Source organism: Triticum aestivum, chromosome 7D (assembly GCF_018294505.1).
Source record: "Triticum aestivum cultivar Chinese Spring chromosome 7D, IWGSC CS RefSeq v2.1, whole genome shotgun sequence".
Lineage (NCBI taxonomy): Eukaryota > Viridiplantae > Streptophyta > Magnoliopsida > Poales > Poaceae > Triticum > Triticum aestivum.
This window is the reverse complement of record NC_057814.1, coordinates 433,343,259-433,355,963: the sequence shown is the minus strand read 5'-3', so window position 1 is coordinate 433,355,963 and position 12,705 is coordinate 433,343,259. Positions and strand designations below refer to the sequence as shown.

The window sequence follows — 12,705 nt, the reverse complement described above, 5'->3', positions numbered from 1 at the left end:
CCTGTTATCATCCAACCTGTCATGCAAACTGGGATTGTCGCTGCAGACAGTTAATACTGCTGTGCAAATATGTAACTGAAAACAATGCTTGAGATGACAGCCCGGGAGATACTTCAACACAAACTTTAGTGCCACAATCGTGTCCTTTAGCGTGCCTAAGCACTAGGCGACAAAAGAACGCCTAGCCTAAATCATGGTAGGCATGCGCTAGGCAGTGGCAAAATGCACAATTAACACCCCTAGCGCCTTTTTTCCTTGCTAACGAGTATATACCTAGATAACATTCAAATTTCAAATAAAGAAAGAATGTAAGGCAATATAAACAATGTAGAGACGGTATGTACATATAGAACATTCAGTTTCCAGATAATGTAAGAAAGCTAAAGAAGAAGAAATCATGTTGGCAGATGCTGCCACTCAGACACAAGGAAAAAATACACAATCAGCGGACCACTGTTCCTGTGGGAAAAAAAAGTAGAATCACAAGAGCACAATGGACAGATAACGATCCAGGTATTTAGTCATCGTATGAAGAGTGAGGAGCAGCAGTACAACCAACATCAAATGGATCCTCTGACCCACAACAATGCCAGTACTGGAGCACTTTGCCTGCACCCGGAGTATCCATGGTCCCACCAGAATGGACACTTTCAAATTTTCTCTTTGTTTCCCCTGGAGTGGCAGAAATGAACCATTTAGTTCTATGTAGGTCTCGAGGACAAAACAACTCAACTTGTATGCCTCTCCAATCGAAATGGTAAAAGGGTGCTCATGACAACTTCGGCGATAATCACAATCCACAAGTCATAAAGTTTTCTAAGCAAAATGCTAGTATCTCAAGACGATAGAAGGCCAGCTAAAGCTACAAGAATCGAACAAAACAAGATCGACATTGTGTGCAAAATGAGGCCCAACTTAACCCTTATGCTAGCAGTTCTAACAAAAGAACAAGTACTGCTAGATAAATTTGAAAACTCTTCGCGAAAGATGTCACATTTAGTCCGGATCATATGGACGGCTACTGATTACTCGCGAATCATGGTTTCGAACTCACTGGGCAGTACAATTCATTTACAAAGACAGGGCTATCTGGTGTAGATGAATCCTCACCAACTACTGTGTCTGAAGATAAGCAGATAGCTATGGGAGAGACGATTTCTCACCTCCAAAGTGGGCCGTGTGGTAGCGGCATGATGAAGGGTGATTCGCAGCCGGGTCGTACTGCTTCTTGCAATTCTTGCAGGTGCGGAGCACGGGGCCGCTGACGCCTCCTACGGCGACCGACACCGACGGCCGGAAGTGGCGGCGGGGGTTGATCCGGGAGGTGGGGAAGGGCCGGCTGGGCGCACGAAGCAGCGGCACACGCGCGAGTGGCGCGGCCATGGGCGGCGCCGGCGCAGCGACCCGGGCTCTGGGGAGGGACGGTGGAGGCGGAGATAGAGGAAAGACCTGGAAAGTGATGGCCCGGACGCCGACTGAATTTGTTTTTCTGTTTTGTACAGTGTGTTAAGCTCCATGGAGCTCGGTTTTGAAAAATTCGAATTTCATCAAATTTCATACTTTCTACGTTTCAAAAAATTCTAAAAAAAATACAGATATACATGGAGGCATAACACACATGTGTGTAAATTTTCAGGGCAAAATACATTGAAACTAGGGCTGTGCAAAAAAGACAAATCTGGGTCTTTTTAACACATGATACTATTCATGCTCTCAGACCATGAATTTGTTTTTTTACATGTCACATTTCAGCGTTTTTCATCCTGAAATTTTACACACAACACATAACATCCTTGTTTACTTTCACAATTTTTTTCGGTTTTTTTAATCAAAAGGTTTGATTTTGAATATTCTTTTTTAAAAAAAAGGCCTCCATGGAGGCCGAGAGCCAAACGTCTGTTCTCGTGTTACAAACTAGTACTACTCGCCTGAGTCCCCTCCGTTCCAAAATACTTTCTGTTTTAGTTATAATCTGTGGAGTGCTCATTTTTTATATTTTGAGACAAAGTACTCTTCCGTTCATAAATATAAACGTTTTAGATATTACAACATAAATTACATACGGACTGAAATAAATGAAGAAATATACTAAAACGTGTCTACAATACCTGGTTCAAAAAAAGTTATGATATCTTATATTTGTGAAAGGAGGGAGTAAATAATAGGCAATATTGATGAAAAATTGCTTCCCCGGCGTGCTGCTCTGATCTAGGGCACTAAAACCAACCGTGTTTACGGCCCTTGACCCCTCTGCACCACAAAATGAAAGGGGGAGGTCTTGATGGCCCAAGGTTGAAACGAATAGGTTAGGACATCTCACTACCTTTGTTATCAAGTGTCATAAAATGTCCGTAAATGTATATACCGATGTGTTTGGACCTTTTTTGCCATCCAACACAGTACTGCATACGTCCGCGGATGAGTTTTGTGCGCCTGAGTTCCTGCAAACCGGCCACAAAGTAGGGAAAGGTTTGGGGGAGTCCAGACCTCCGCCAAGGACTCCGACAACCTGTACCCACTCAAATCCCCTCTCCCGGACTAATCATCCACGCTAGATCGTTTTTTGCGTCAAACATAATGCCCAAACTTTAACATGCCCATCTTAACAATGAAAGCTGTGAGATGCCCCTTGGGTGATCATCGTGCCCCCTGCTGCTACTCACAAGACCACAACCGCCCCACTCTGCCTCTACTATCAGTGGCAATGAGAATGATGAACCCATCGTTACCCCTTCCCCTCAACGTTCCGTTCCGTCCAGTCATCCCCTCAGGTGGTACATGTGTTCAGGCGACAATGCCGCTGCAAGCAAAATGCATGGCGACGAACAGGAAAAGACTTACATTTAGACCATCTTACTATCTTAACAGGTAAAATGGCAGAAACTGGTCTAATGCTACCATTAGACAAGCATAGTTGGAACTCCGCTTCAAAGTTGTTTATTTACTGCTATCATTCAGGACAGCTTATTTGCAAATGTCTTCACAAACTGAAGCAAGAAGCTACAATAAGCCTGGGGCGTCTAAATAGAGACCTCGTCGGGAACTTAAGGATTGCACGCTTCTCATGAAGGACGATATCCTCTTCGGGTCCTTGCTTATACCGTCAGGAGAGCATATTCCACTGCTAACATCCACACCATTTGGTTTTAGAGCGGAAGCAGCTTGGCAAACATTGTCCGCATGAAGGCCTCCTGCTAGCAGCCAGCCGTTCTTGCTTTTCACCGATGGCATTCGAAAATTGTCCCAGTTGAATCCTTTGCCGCTGCAAGCAAATACGGAACGATTTAATCAGACCTATAGATTCCACATCAGTATATGTTTTTGGTTCCAGGCAATAAAAATTTACATAGCGGTAACTATTCATTCCAAGTGTGAAGGAAAAAATATTTTTGAGAGTATATCGAGGAAGCATACACATGAGTGCGCATCCAACACGCGCATTAGTACTTTTTGCAGAGGCACGAGGACCTTACTTGTCACGGGTCACACGCTTTGCCATTCAACACACAACAGTGTGAAATATGTTTAAGCTTTAAAGATATCACACAATATCTGCCCTATAAACCAAATCCCCGCTACTTGAACTACTAAAACACAAGAGAAATTATCGTAAAAGAAAATATTGCCATTGTTTGGTGAGTAACTGGCATGTTAGATAAGAGCTTCACTAGTCTCCGTTGTTAACTAGTACAACAACAAACATCAGGATACCAGAGAGTACGACAACCCAATGAGCAACATTATGTACCTTCCACCCTCTGCACTGTCCACCAAAAACCAGTCAATGTCGTATTCTTCACTGGGGGGGGAATTGATAAGTTTTCCGTCCGCGTCAGCATTAAGAACATACACAATTCGGTTGTTCTTGGCAAGAGCAGGAACTAGTGCCCGAGAACTATCTCCATGAAGCTGTGTCAAAGCAACTGATCGGTAAAGACTAGCACAACAAGTCACCATCGTACTACCAAGTAGTAGAGAGTAGCAGCAGGGGAAATGTACCTGAATAAGTTGAAGGTTGCATGAATCGGCTACTCTTAAGATGGTCTCTTCGTCATCATCGACAAACACACCAACAGCTTCAGCCCCATATGACTTTGCTACTCTGGATATTTCCTTCGCTTCTGACCGTTGGACAGATCGTTTGGACTTGGGCCAAAGAATCATCCCGATAAGTTTAGCTCCAGCCTTTGCAGCGAATTCTGCATCTCTAGCAGATGTGATGCCACACATTTTGACTATGGGCTCGTTTCTCTCCACACCCTCGGCACTGGATGGCAATGAAATGGAAGCACTGGCTCGTTTGTTGGACGAATATTGCATTTTAATTAGCGGCAACCTTGGACGCCCTAAACAATAAAATGAATGTGAGAATTGGGCGCCGCCGATAATCCTGGTGGCGCTGCTGGAAGTTCCAATTTCTAATGCTACAACCAACAAGTGCTAAAGTTGCAGTAACCCAAAAGCACCCAACAAGGCAGGATGAATGAATGAATGAACAGCGAAGGGCCGGAAAAGGCTCACATTTGTTTGTAGGCGTAGCGACCCGCAGCGGCTGCTTCGTTGAGAACGCTGTCGCCATCGCTGCTGCACAGCACAATCAAAGGAAAGTGAAAGGTTTTGGGTCAGACAAACGGCGTGCAGCGGGCAGAACGCAGCGGCAGAAGCATTTCAACGAACAGGTGGCGTGCACCGTGGATGGCCAGAGGTTTCTGGCAGAAACAAGGGGACGAACGAACGGACCTGAGGAGGGCCAGGAGCCGCGGGCGAGCAGGAACGCTCGAGCACCTGGCTGGGCAAGCTGCAATGGCGGTGCGAACGGCTCTGGTCTGCGGTCTCTCCACGGCGTGGACGAGCGACGAAACGGGGAAAAGAGGATGAGGAAGGAAGGAACAGAGCGGCCCGGTGCAGCCGCCGCCCACCTACCGCTCTCTTGGTTGAAAACTTGAAATTGTCCAACGATCAAAAATACACTTATTACGTACTACTAGAATCACGTGGCTGAACTTGTCTCTGTTCCAAAAACATGTACAGCAGACATATCTTATCTCAACAAACACGTACAATTATCCAGTGTGGGCTAGCCTATTTCTTTTCTTAGAAGAAAAGGGAGGCACCTCCCCGGTTTCATTACTCGAATGAAATCCCAAAGTCGTGCCATACGTCAGCTCACTAAGAGGAGCAGTTTAGCGGGGAAACGAAAATGAAAAGAGTGCAACGACGCCATTACAATAAAACGCTACAGACTTATGAATGTCCATCAGCATAAGAACCTAGGCACAGATCAACTCCTGGGAGGCCTTGCGAGTCTTCAGCGGAGGGTGAAAGTGCAATCATGCCCGTACCTCATGTTTTGATGTTGATGACAATATACATATAAGGGACTAACTATGTTTGTCAAGTAAATCTCAGGTGTTAGTTTTCGGTTCATCAAAGGTGTGTGGATCATGAGCATACGAAGTGGTTTTACTCAAGGATGAAGTATTAAAATGATTTTATATTTTGTTTTTTTGAGTATAGGATCCCACACTATTAAGAGGAGATCGATAGGGTTAGTAAAAGACTTGCTCTTGCCAAAAAAAACTCCTACCCAAAGCTCATTTGATCTATCACTACTCTCTGGCTCATTCTGCCCTTGGGAGTGGCGGATGTCCGGGCTTCGGGCCGGATGTCCGGGTTGCTCCCTGGATATCCGGCTCATGCCCCGGATATCCGGCTTTAGCCCTCTTCATGTCCAGAAGGTTTCTGGTTCCACGCCGGATGTCCGGGTTTTCGTCGGATGTCTGGGCCCTCCATGCCGCGCCGGATGTCCGGGCCCTATCCCGGATGTCCGGCCTCTGCTACCTGTGGAACAACTGAGGTTCTGTAACCTTCACTACTGGAATCAGCTAATTTGCCATCTGCCAGCTCTTTGCCGTCTGCTAGCTGACGACAAAGAAGCTCTTTGCCATCAGCTACCCAAAAGCAGACGGCAAAGAAATGGCAGACGGCAAAGAAGCTCTTTGCCATCTGTGAGCTCTTTGCCGTCCGCCAGCAGACGGCAAAGAATCTTTGCCGTCCGCTGGCAGACGGCAAAGAGAGAGGTGGCCCTCACCCCCCGCCCGTTTGGAAAAAACTTAACGGCCCAGCAGACGGCAAAGAGGCAAAAGGGCGGACGACAAAGAGAGGCGGACGACAAAGAGGACACTACCTAACGGCCCGTACCCCCCCCCCCCGCCCGTTACTCTGTTCTCTCCTCGCCGACGCGCCCCGCCACCACTTCCCACCCCACCGCCGCCGCCGCCCCCACCACTCGCCGCCGCCCGGTCGCCCCACCGGCCCCCCGCCCCGTCGCCACTGCCGCCCGGCGCCGTCGCCCCACCACCCGTCGCCCCCGCCGCCCCGCCGCCCCGGGGCCCCGCCGCCCCACCGCCCCGTCGCCCCCCGCCGCCCCGGCCCCTCGCCGCCCCGGCGCCCCGCCGCCCCGCGCCCCACCTCCCCGGGCCCGGCCCCCCGCCGCCCCAGGCCGCCCCCGCGCCCCGGCCACCTCCTCCACCGGCCACCTCCTCCACCGCCCCGCCCCCCTCCTCCACCGGCCACCTCCTCCACCGGCCCTGCCCCAGGTGAGCCCCCCTCCTTTTTTCTGTTTTTTTCCTTTTTAGTTTTAGTTTTAGTTTAGATTTAGATTTAGTTTTAGTTTTAGGTTTAGTTTTAGTTTAGTTTTAGGTTTAGATTTAGTTTTTTTTCCTTTTTTTCTGTTTTATTAGTTTTAGGTTTATGTTTAGTTTAGATTTAGTTTTAGTTTTAGGTTTAGTTTTAGGTTTAGTTTAGTTTGAGGAAAGAAGAAGAAGAAGAGAAAAAGAGGAGAGGAGGAGAAGAAGAAGAGGAAAAAGGAAAGGAAGAAGAAGAAGAGGAGGAGAAGAAAAAAGAAGAAGAAGAAAAAAGAGGAGAGGAGGAGAAGAAGAAGATGAAAAAGGAAAGGAGGAAGAAGAAGAAGAAGAAGGAAAAAAAGGAAGAAAAGGAAGAATAGGAAGAAGAAGAAAAGGAAAAAAGAGGAAAAAAAACCCGACCCGACACGGCACCCCGACCCGACACGGCACCCCGACCCCAACCCCGACCCGGCACCCCGACACGACACCCCGACCCCTAGACCCCGACCCCGACACCCCGACCCCGACCCCGACACCCCGACCCCGAGCCTGACCCGACACCCCGACCCCGACACCGACACGGCACCCCGACCCCGACCAGGCACCCCGACCCCGACACCCCGACCCCGAGCCTGACCCGACACCCCTACCCCGACACCGACACGGCACCCCGACCCCGACCCGACACCCCGACCCCGAGACCCCGACCCCGACACCGACACGACACCTCGACACCGACACCCTGACACCACACCCACCCTTACCCCGACACCGACACGGCACCCCGACCCCGACCCGGCACCCCGACCCGACACCCCGACCCCGAGACCCCGACCCCGAGCCTGACCTGACACCCCGACCCCGACCCCAACTCCGTCCTTGGAGTTCTTTGCTGGCAAAACTTCCCGGGGTTTGTCACGTTGCCTGGTGAGGGTCGGCTTCCAGAGCTTGGATTGAGCTGGGAGCACTACGTGGCTGCCCCGGCCCCGCCGGATGAGATTATCGACGGTGTCGTGTGCGACACGAGGGCAGACATGGTGATCAGAAAGTTCTGGGTAATTTCTCCTTTACACATTTAAAAATCTTCAACTAGCTAGTTATTAATTGTACTAATCAATATTGTCTCATTTGATTGCAGACATTCTACAGGTGTGAGGAGGGATACGAGGAGGACGCGGCACATGTTATCGAGAACGTCTGCAAGCGCCTACTCCAGAACTTACGGCACGAGGCTCGGGTGCAGGCTGTTCGAGACTACTACGCCTTGCGTGGTATCAAGAAGACCAAGCCGGCGTGCCGCGATAAGTTCCTGAGTAAGGAGCAGTACATGAAGGTAATTCTTAAGGCCTTCTACTTAAGTTCCTTCATTTAGTAATTCTTAGCCGTAGCGCTCAAGTTTCTATTTGCTAACTTAGGCGCCTCCGAGATGGTGTGCGGATTGGATGGATTGTTGGGAGGTGTTGGTCGATGAGTGGTGCTCAAAAGAATGGCTAGCCCTCCACAACGAGGCCAAGGACAAACGTGCCCAAATGGAAGGTGTGCCACACCATCAAGGCAGCTCCAACTTATATCAGTTCGGGCGCAACTGGGTATGTGGTTTGCTTCATGATTCATGCAATTCATTCATCATGCTAGCTTGAGCCCTTTAATTACTAATTTTCATTGTTTCTCTCTTTCAGGCATGCCACAATAAGGTGGATAAGGTGCCAGAGGTGTATGACCTGTATGCCATGGCCCACACTGCCTCTTTCAAGAAAGTCAAGGCTTTCTCTCAGTCTGACCTCGATGATGCAAACAACTTCACCAACATCTCCTCCCACAACAAGCTCGTGAGATATAGAGATGAGGGGAAGGCGAGGAAAGGGGAGGACTTTAACCCGAGCCAGGGTCCCATTGATCCAGAGCTGGTGATGATATCTGGTGGCGGGAGGTCCCATGGCTCCATAGCCATTGGAGATGGACTTATCCGTTGTCCTAGCACTCTCCCGGAGATCAAGGCGCGCCAGTCGAGCTCCGCTCCTAAGATAAGGCCTCGTGAACGGCCAGTGCAACTCGCCATCAAGGTTAGTGATACGTACTCAGTTATCTTTCTCCATTACATTGTGTGCGCCATCAATGATTACAAATGGTCATGTGAGTGGTGTTGCAGGCTGCTATACAGAGTGAGAGAGATAGAACGGAGAAACTTCTGGCGGAGGCGGCGGAGAGGCAGCGGGAGTTGGAGGAGAGGACGACAAAGATGATGGAGGAGGAGAGGGCACGGAATGACATGCAGGCAAGGGCCATGTACGAGCTCCTTGTGGTAAGTTTCTTCTGCAGATTAGCCAAAACATTCATGTAGTGTTTGTCTCATTACTAACTAGTATGACTGAGTCGTCAAAACCAAATGTGCAGTCTGTGTGCGAGAAGACAGGTCAGACCGCTCCGCCGATGCCAGTGATTGCTCCTGGGACCACGGTGAGTTTTATTTGAATGGACATTACTTTCTAGTCTTAACATTTGAGTGTCATCATGCTAACAAGACATTGGAAATGATCTTTGGTGCAGCGTAACTCCAAACAAGCATCGACACGAGCCACCCCGCTCCTACACCTCCTGGATCTTGGTAAGTTTATCTAGTGTTTTGCTTAACACATGCATAAAGACCTAGACTTAGCTTTAATTAGCTTAGTTAGCTCATAGACGATCCATTTTACTTAAGTTAGCTCTAAAATGACCCATTTTACCTACGTTAGCTTATAAATGATCCAGTTCATCCAAGTTAGCTCAAAAATGACCCATTTTACCTAGATTAGCTCCTAAATGATCCATTTTACCTACGTTAGCTTTAAAATGACCCATTTCAACTAGGTTAACTCCAAAATGACCCATCTTACCTAGGTTATCTCATAAACGATCCATTTCAACTAATTTAGCTCATAAACGATCCATTTCACCAAGTTAGCTAAAAAACGATCCATTTCACCTAAATTAGCTCTTAAATGATCCATTTCACCTAAGTTAGCTCAAAAAGATCCATTTCAACTAAATTAGCTCATAAATGATCCATTTCACCTAAGTTAGCTAAAAAACGATCCATTTCAACTAAGTTAGCTCATAAATGATCCATTTCACCTAAGTTAGCTAAAAAACGATCCATTTCACCTTAGTTAGCTAAAAAACGATCCATTTCACCTTAGTTAGCTCAAAAACGATCCATTTGACCTTAGTTAGCTCATAAACGACCCATTTCAACTAAGTTAGCTCATAAATGATCCATTTCACCTTAGCTAGCTCATAAACGACCCATTTCAACTTAGTTAGCTCATATATGATCCATTTCACATAAGTTAGCTCATAAATGACATACTCTTCTTGTTCTAGTCTTCTTCTTGTTCTACTCTTCTTGTTCTAGTCTTCTTCTTGTTCTACTCTTCTTGTTCTAGTCTTCTTATTCTAGTCACCTATTTCTAACTTTCTTATTTTTCATTTTGCAGATTTCATTCACTTGACGAAAGCTTGCATAGATGGAGTGCTCCTTATCCCTTTCTCTGTTTCTTTTGTATCGTTGAACTATGCATGTATCTTGGTAGTTGGATGAACTATGCTATGTATAATGGAACTATGCATGGAACTTGGTAGTTGGATGGAACTATGCATGGAACTTGGTAGTTGGATGGAACATATGTGATGAAGTTATGTGATGGAACTATGCATGTTGGATATCTTATATGTTTGCTCTGTAATTGCCTTGTGAAATATATCTATATATGTCATATATATTTTCTGTGAAAATTGTTGGATTTAATAAAAAACAGAAAAAAGACCCAATATGCAGGCTCTTTGCCGTCTGCCACCGACGGCAACGGGCTCTTTGCCGTCTACCGCAGACGGCAAAGAAGACACGTGGCATCCAACTGTGCTTCCTGGGAGCTGACCCATTTGGTCAGTTTGCCTACAGTGGCAGACGGCAAAGAGTTTGCCGTCAGCGGCGGACGGCAAAGGCCTGCCATGTAGTGACGTGTAGATGACATCATACGGCGGACGGCAAAGGAAGTAGAAAGTTTGCCGTCCGCTGGCAGACGGCAAAGGCACTAGAAAGTTTGCCGTCCGCGGCGGACGGCAAAGGCCTGCCGTTAGCCACTTAACGGACTGAGAGCACAATTATTGCCGTCCGCCCTCTTTGCCGTCCGCGGCAGACGGCAAAGGGCCTTTGCTGTCAGCCGCCAGGAAGCAGACGGCAAAGTAGCTGTTTACCGTAGCCTACTTTGCCAGAGCCTTTTGCCGTCCGCGGCTGACGGCAAAGGCCTTTGCCGTCCGCCGTTCATGCCTTTGCCGTCCGCCATGGCAGACGGCAAAATAGCTGATTCCTGTAGTGCTTTTAGTGATCGCGCCGGATGTCCGACCATCTGTCGGATGTCCGGGCCTTCCTGATATGCCGAATGTCCGGGCTTGGCCCCCGGATGTCCGGCCCCTCTGTTTTCTGCTCTGCTTCTGCCTTGTTCTTCGAGTGCCTTGCCAGGCCGGATGTCTGGCCCTAGCCCGGATGTCCGGCCTGCTCGTTCACTTACACTACAACGGCCACATTTGTGCTCACACTATATATAGCCCTTCTCCCCCACGGGAGAGGGTTGACCATTCACTTTGAACAAACCCTAGAACACATTTCACTCTCTCTCTCTCACTCCTCCACACCACATCTTAGATCCCCAAGGGATTTGAGAGCATTTGAGAGAAGTTGTCCGATCAAGTGATAGATCCACTCCTTCCCCTTATTTGCACCAAAGGAATTTGTGATTTGAGCAAGTCTTGAGCTTTTCCCCATCGTTCTTGTTACTCTTGGAGGTTGGGGACTCCTAGGCGGTAGGAGTCTTTCGGAGAGGAATCGACCATTGTGATTACCCCCGGAAAAGTTTGTGAGGGTTTGGAGACCACCCCAAGGTCTACCACTAGTGGTTGAGAAATGCCTTCGTGGTGTTGTCTCAAAGGGAGAATAGGGTGAGCCTTCGTGGCATTGGTGTGCCTTCGTGGTAACATCCACCTCTCTAACGGTGACGTAGCTTCCCTCCAAGGAAGTGAACATCGGCATACATCCTCGTCTCCCGGAGTTGCGGTTATTCCTAACCCTAACTCTCTACTTGTGGTTACTTGTCTCTTAGCACTTACTTATATCATATTGTGCTTACTTACTCACATACTTGTGTTACTTGTTTATCTTGCTTAGCTCTTAGCATCACACTTGCAATTGTTAGGCTCACTTTCATATTCCGCATTATTGCCTAAAATTGCTAAGTAATAATTAAAATGTGTAATTGTACCTATTCACCACCTCTAGGTCCATCTCGATCCTTTCAATTGGTATTAGAGCCTCGTGCTCTATTCTTGTGGCTTAACCGCCCTAGAGCGAGATGAACCCCGATGGGACTCCCCTTGTGGCGGATCCGAAGAATACGGGCACGGCTTCCACGGAAGTCAAGTCCTTCACTTCTGAGGATCTGGAACGGGCGCTTGCTAAGCAAAAGGAGGAGCGTGATGCTTCTCTAGAGGCCTTGGTCCAAATGAGACTAGCCACACTAACCATGATGCTTGCACCACTTTCTGGTGGTGCAGCCTCGAGGCCAGCTGTGCCTACTCTTTCACTTGGCCAACAAGCTCCTAGTAATGAACACTTCAGTGTTCCTTGGCTTTATGCAAGACCCCAAATAGAGAAACCAAAGTATAACCCTCAAGGCAAACCTCCTTTACTTTATGACACTACCGATTTTGCTTTGTGGAGAGTTGCTATGCAGGATCATCTTCGATATAGAAATGATGAGATGCTGGAGATCTTGGAGTATGGCTACCAAGCGGTTGACCCGAAGAATCTTACCCCAAGAGAGGTGTATGAAAAGAATCTCAACGACACAGCAACTATGTGCATAAGGAGAGGTATGACTGACAAGCAAAGGAGACTATACATACATATCACAAGTGCCAAGGAATTATGGGATAGCATTGTGAGAACCAAGACCGGTACCTCCACTCTCCGGCTTGCTCAATATGAAATTGCCAAGGGTCAATTGCAAAAAATTTGTATGGAGAAAGGTGAATCTCCCAAGCA

At 48.0% G+C, this 12,705-nt stretch overlaps 2 protein-coding genes across 3 annotated transcripts; both read right to left on the bottom strand.

Annotated features, from left to right (window-relative positions):
• Nucleotides 1-309: 309 nt before the first annotated feature.
• LOC123166940 (uncharacterized) lies at nt 310-1,482 on the bottom strand. The gene is made up of 2 exons (XM_044584765.1): nt 1,164-1,482; nt 310-672 (listed from the first exon to the last, which is right to left on the bottom strand). Exons 1-2 carry the CDS (start codon nt 1,381-1,383, stop codon nt 518-520), a joined length of 375 nt encoding a protein of 124 aa, XP_044440700.1. The 5' UTR covers nt 1,384-1,482; the 3' UTR covers nt 310-517.
• Nucleotides 1,483-2,816: 1,334 nt separating this feature from the next.
• LOC123166939 (N-(5'-phosphoribosyl)anthranilate isomerase 1, chloroplastic) lies at nt 2,817-4,984 on the bottom strand. Of its 2 annotated transcripts, none has more exons than XM_044584763.1 (5): nt 4,741-4,984; nt 4,522-4,584; nt 4,000-4,346; nt 3,749-3,909; nt 2,817-3,262 (listed from the first exon to the last, which is right to left on the bottom strand). In XM_044584763.1, exons 2-5 carry the CDS (start codon nt 4,577-4,579, stop codon nt 3,001-3,003), a joined length of 828 nt encoding a protein of 275 aa, XP_044440698.1. In that variant the 5' UTR covers nt 4,580-4,584; nt 4,741-4,984; the 3' UTR covers nt 2,817-3,000. The 2 variants fall into 2 exon arrangements, with proteins under 2 accessions (XP_044440698.1, XP_044440699.1); XM_044584764.1 differs by having other exon boundaries at nt 4,522-4,581; nt 4,741-4,966.
• Between the last annotated feature and the right edge of the window lie 7,721 nt (nt 4,985-12,705).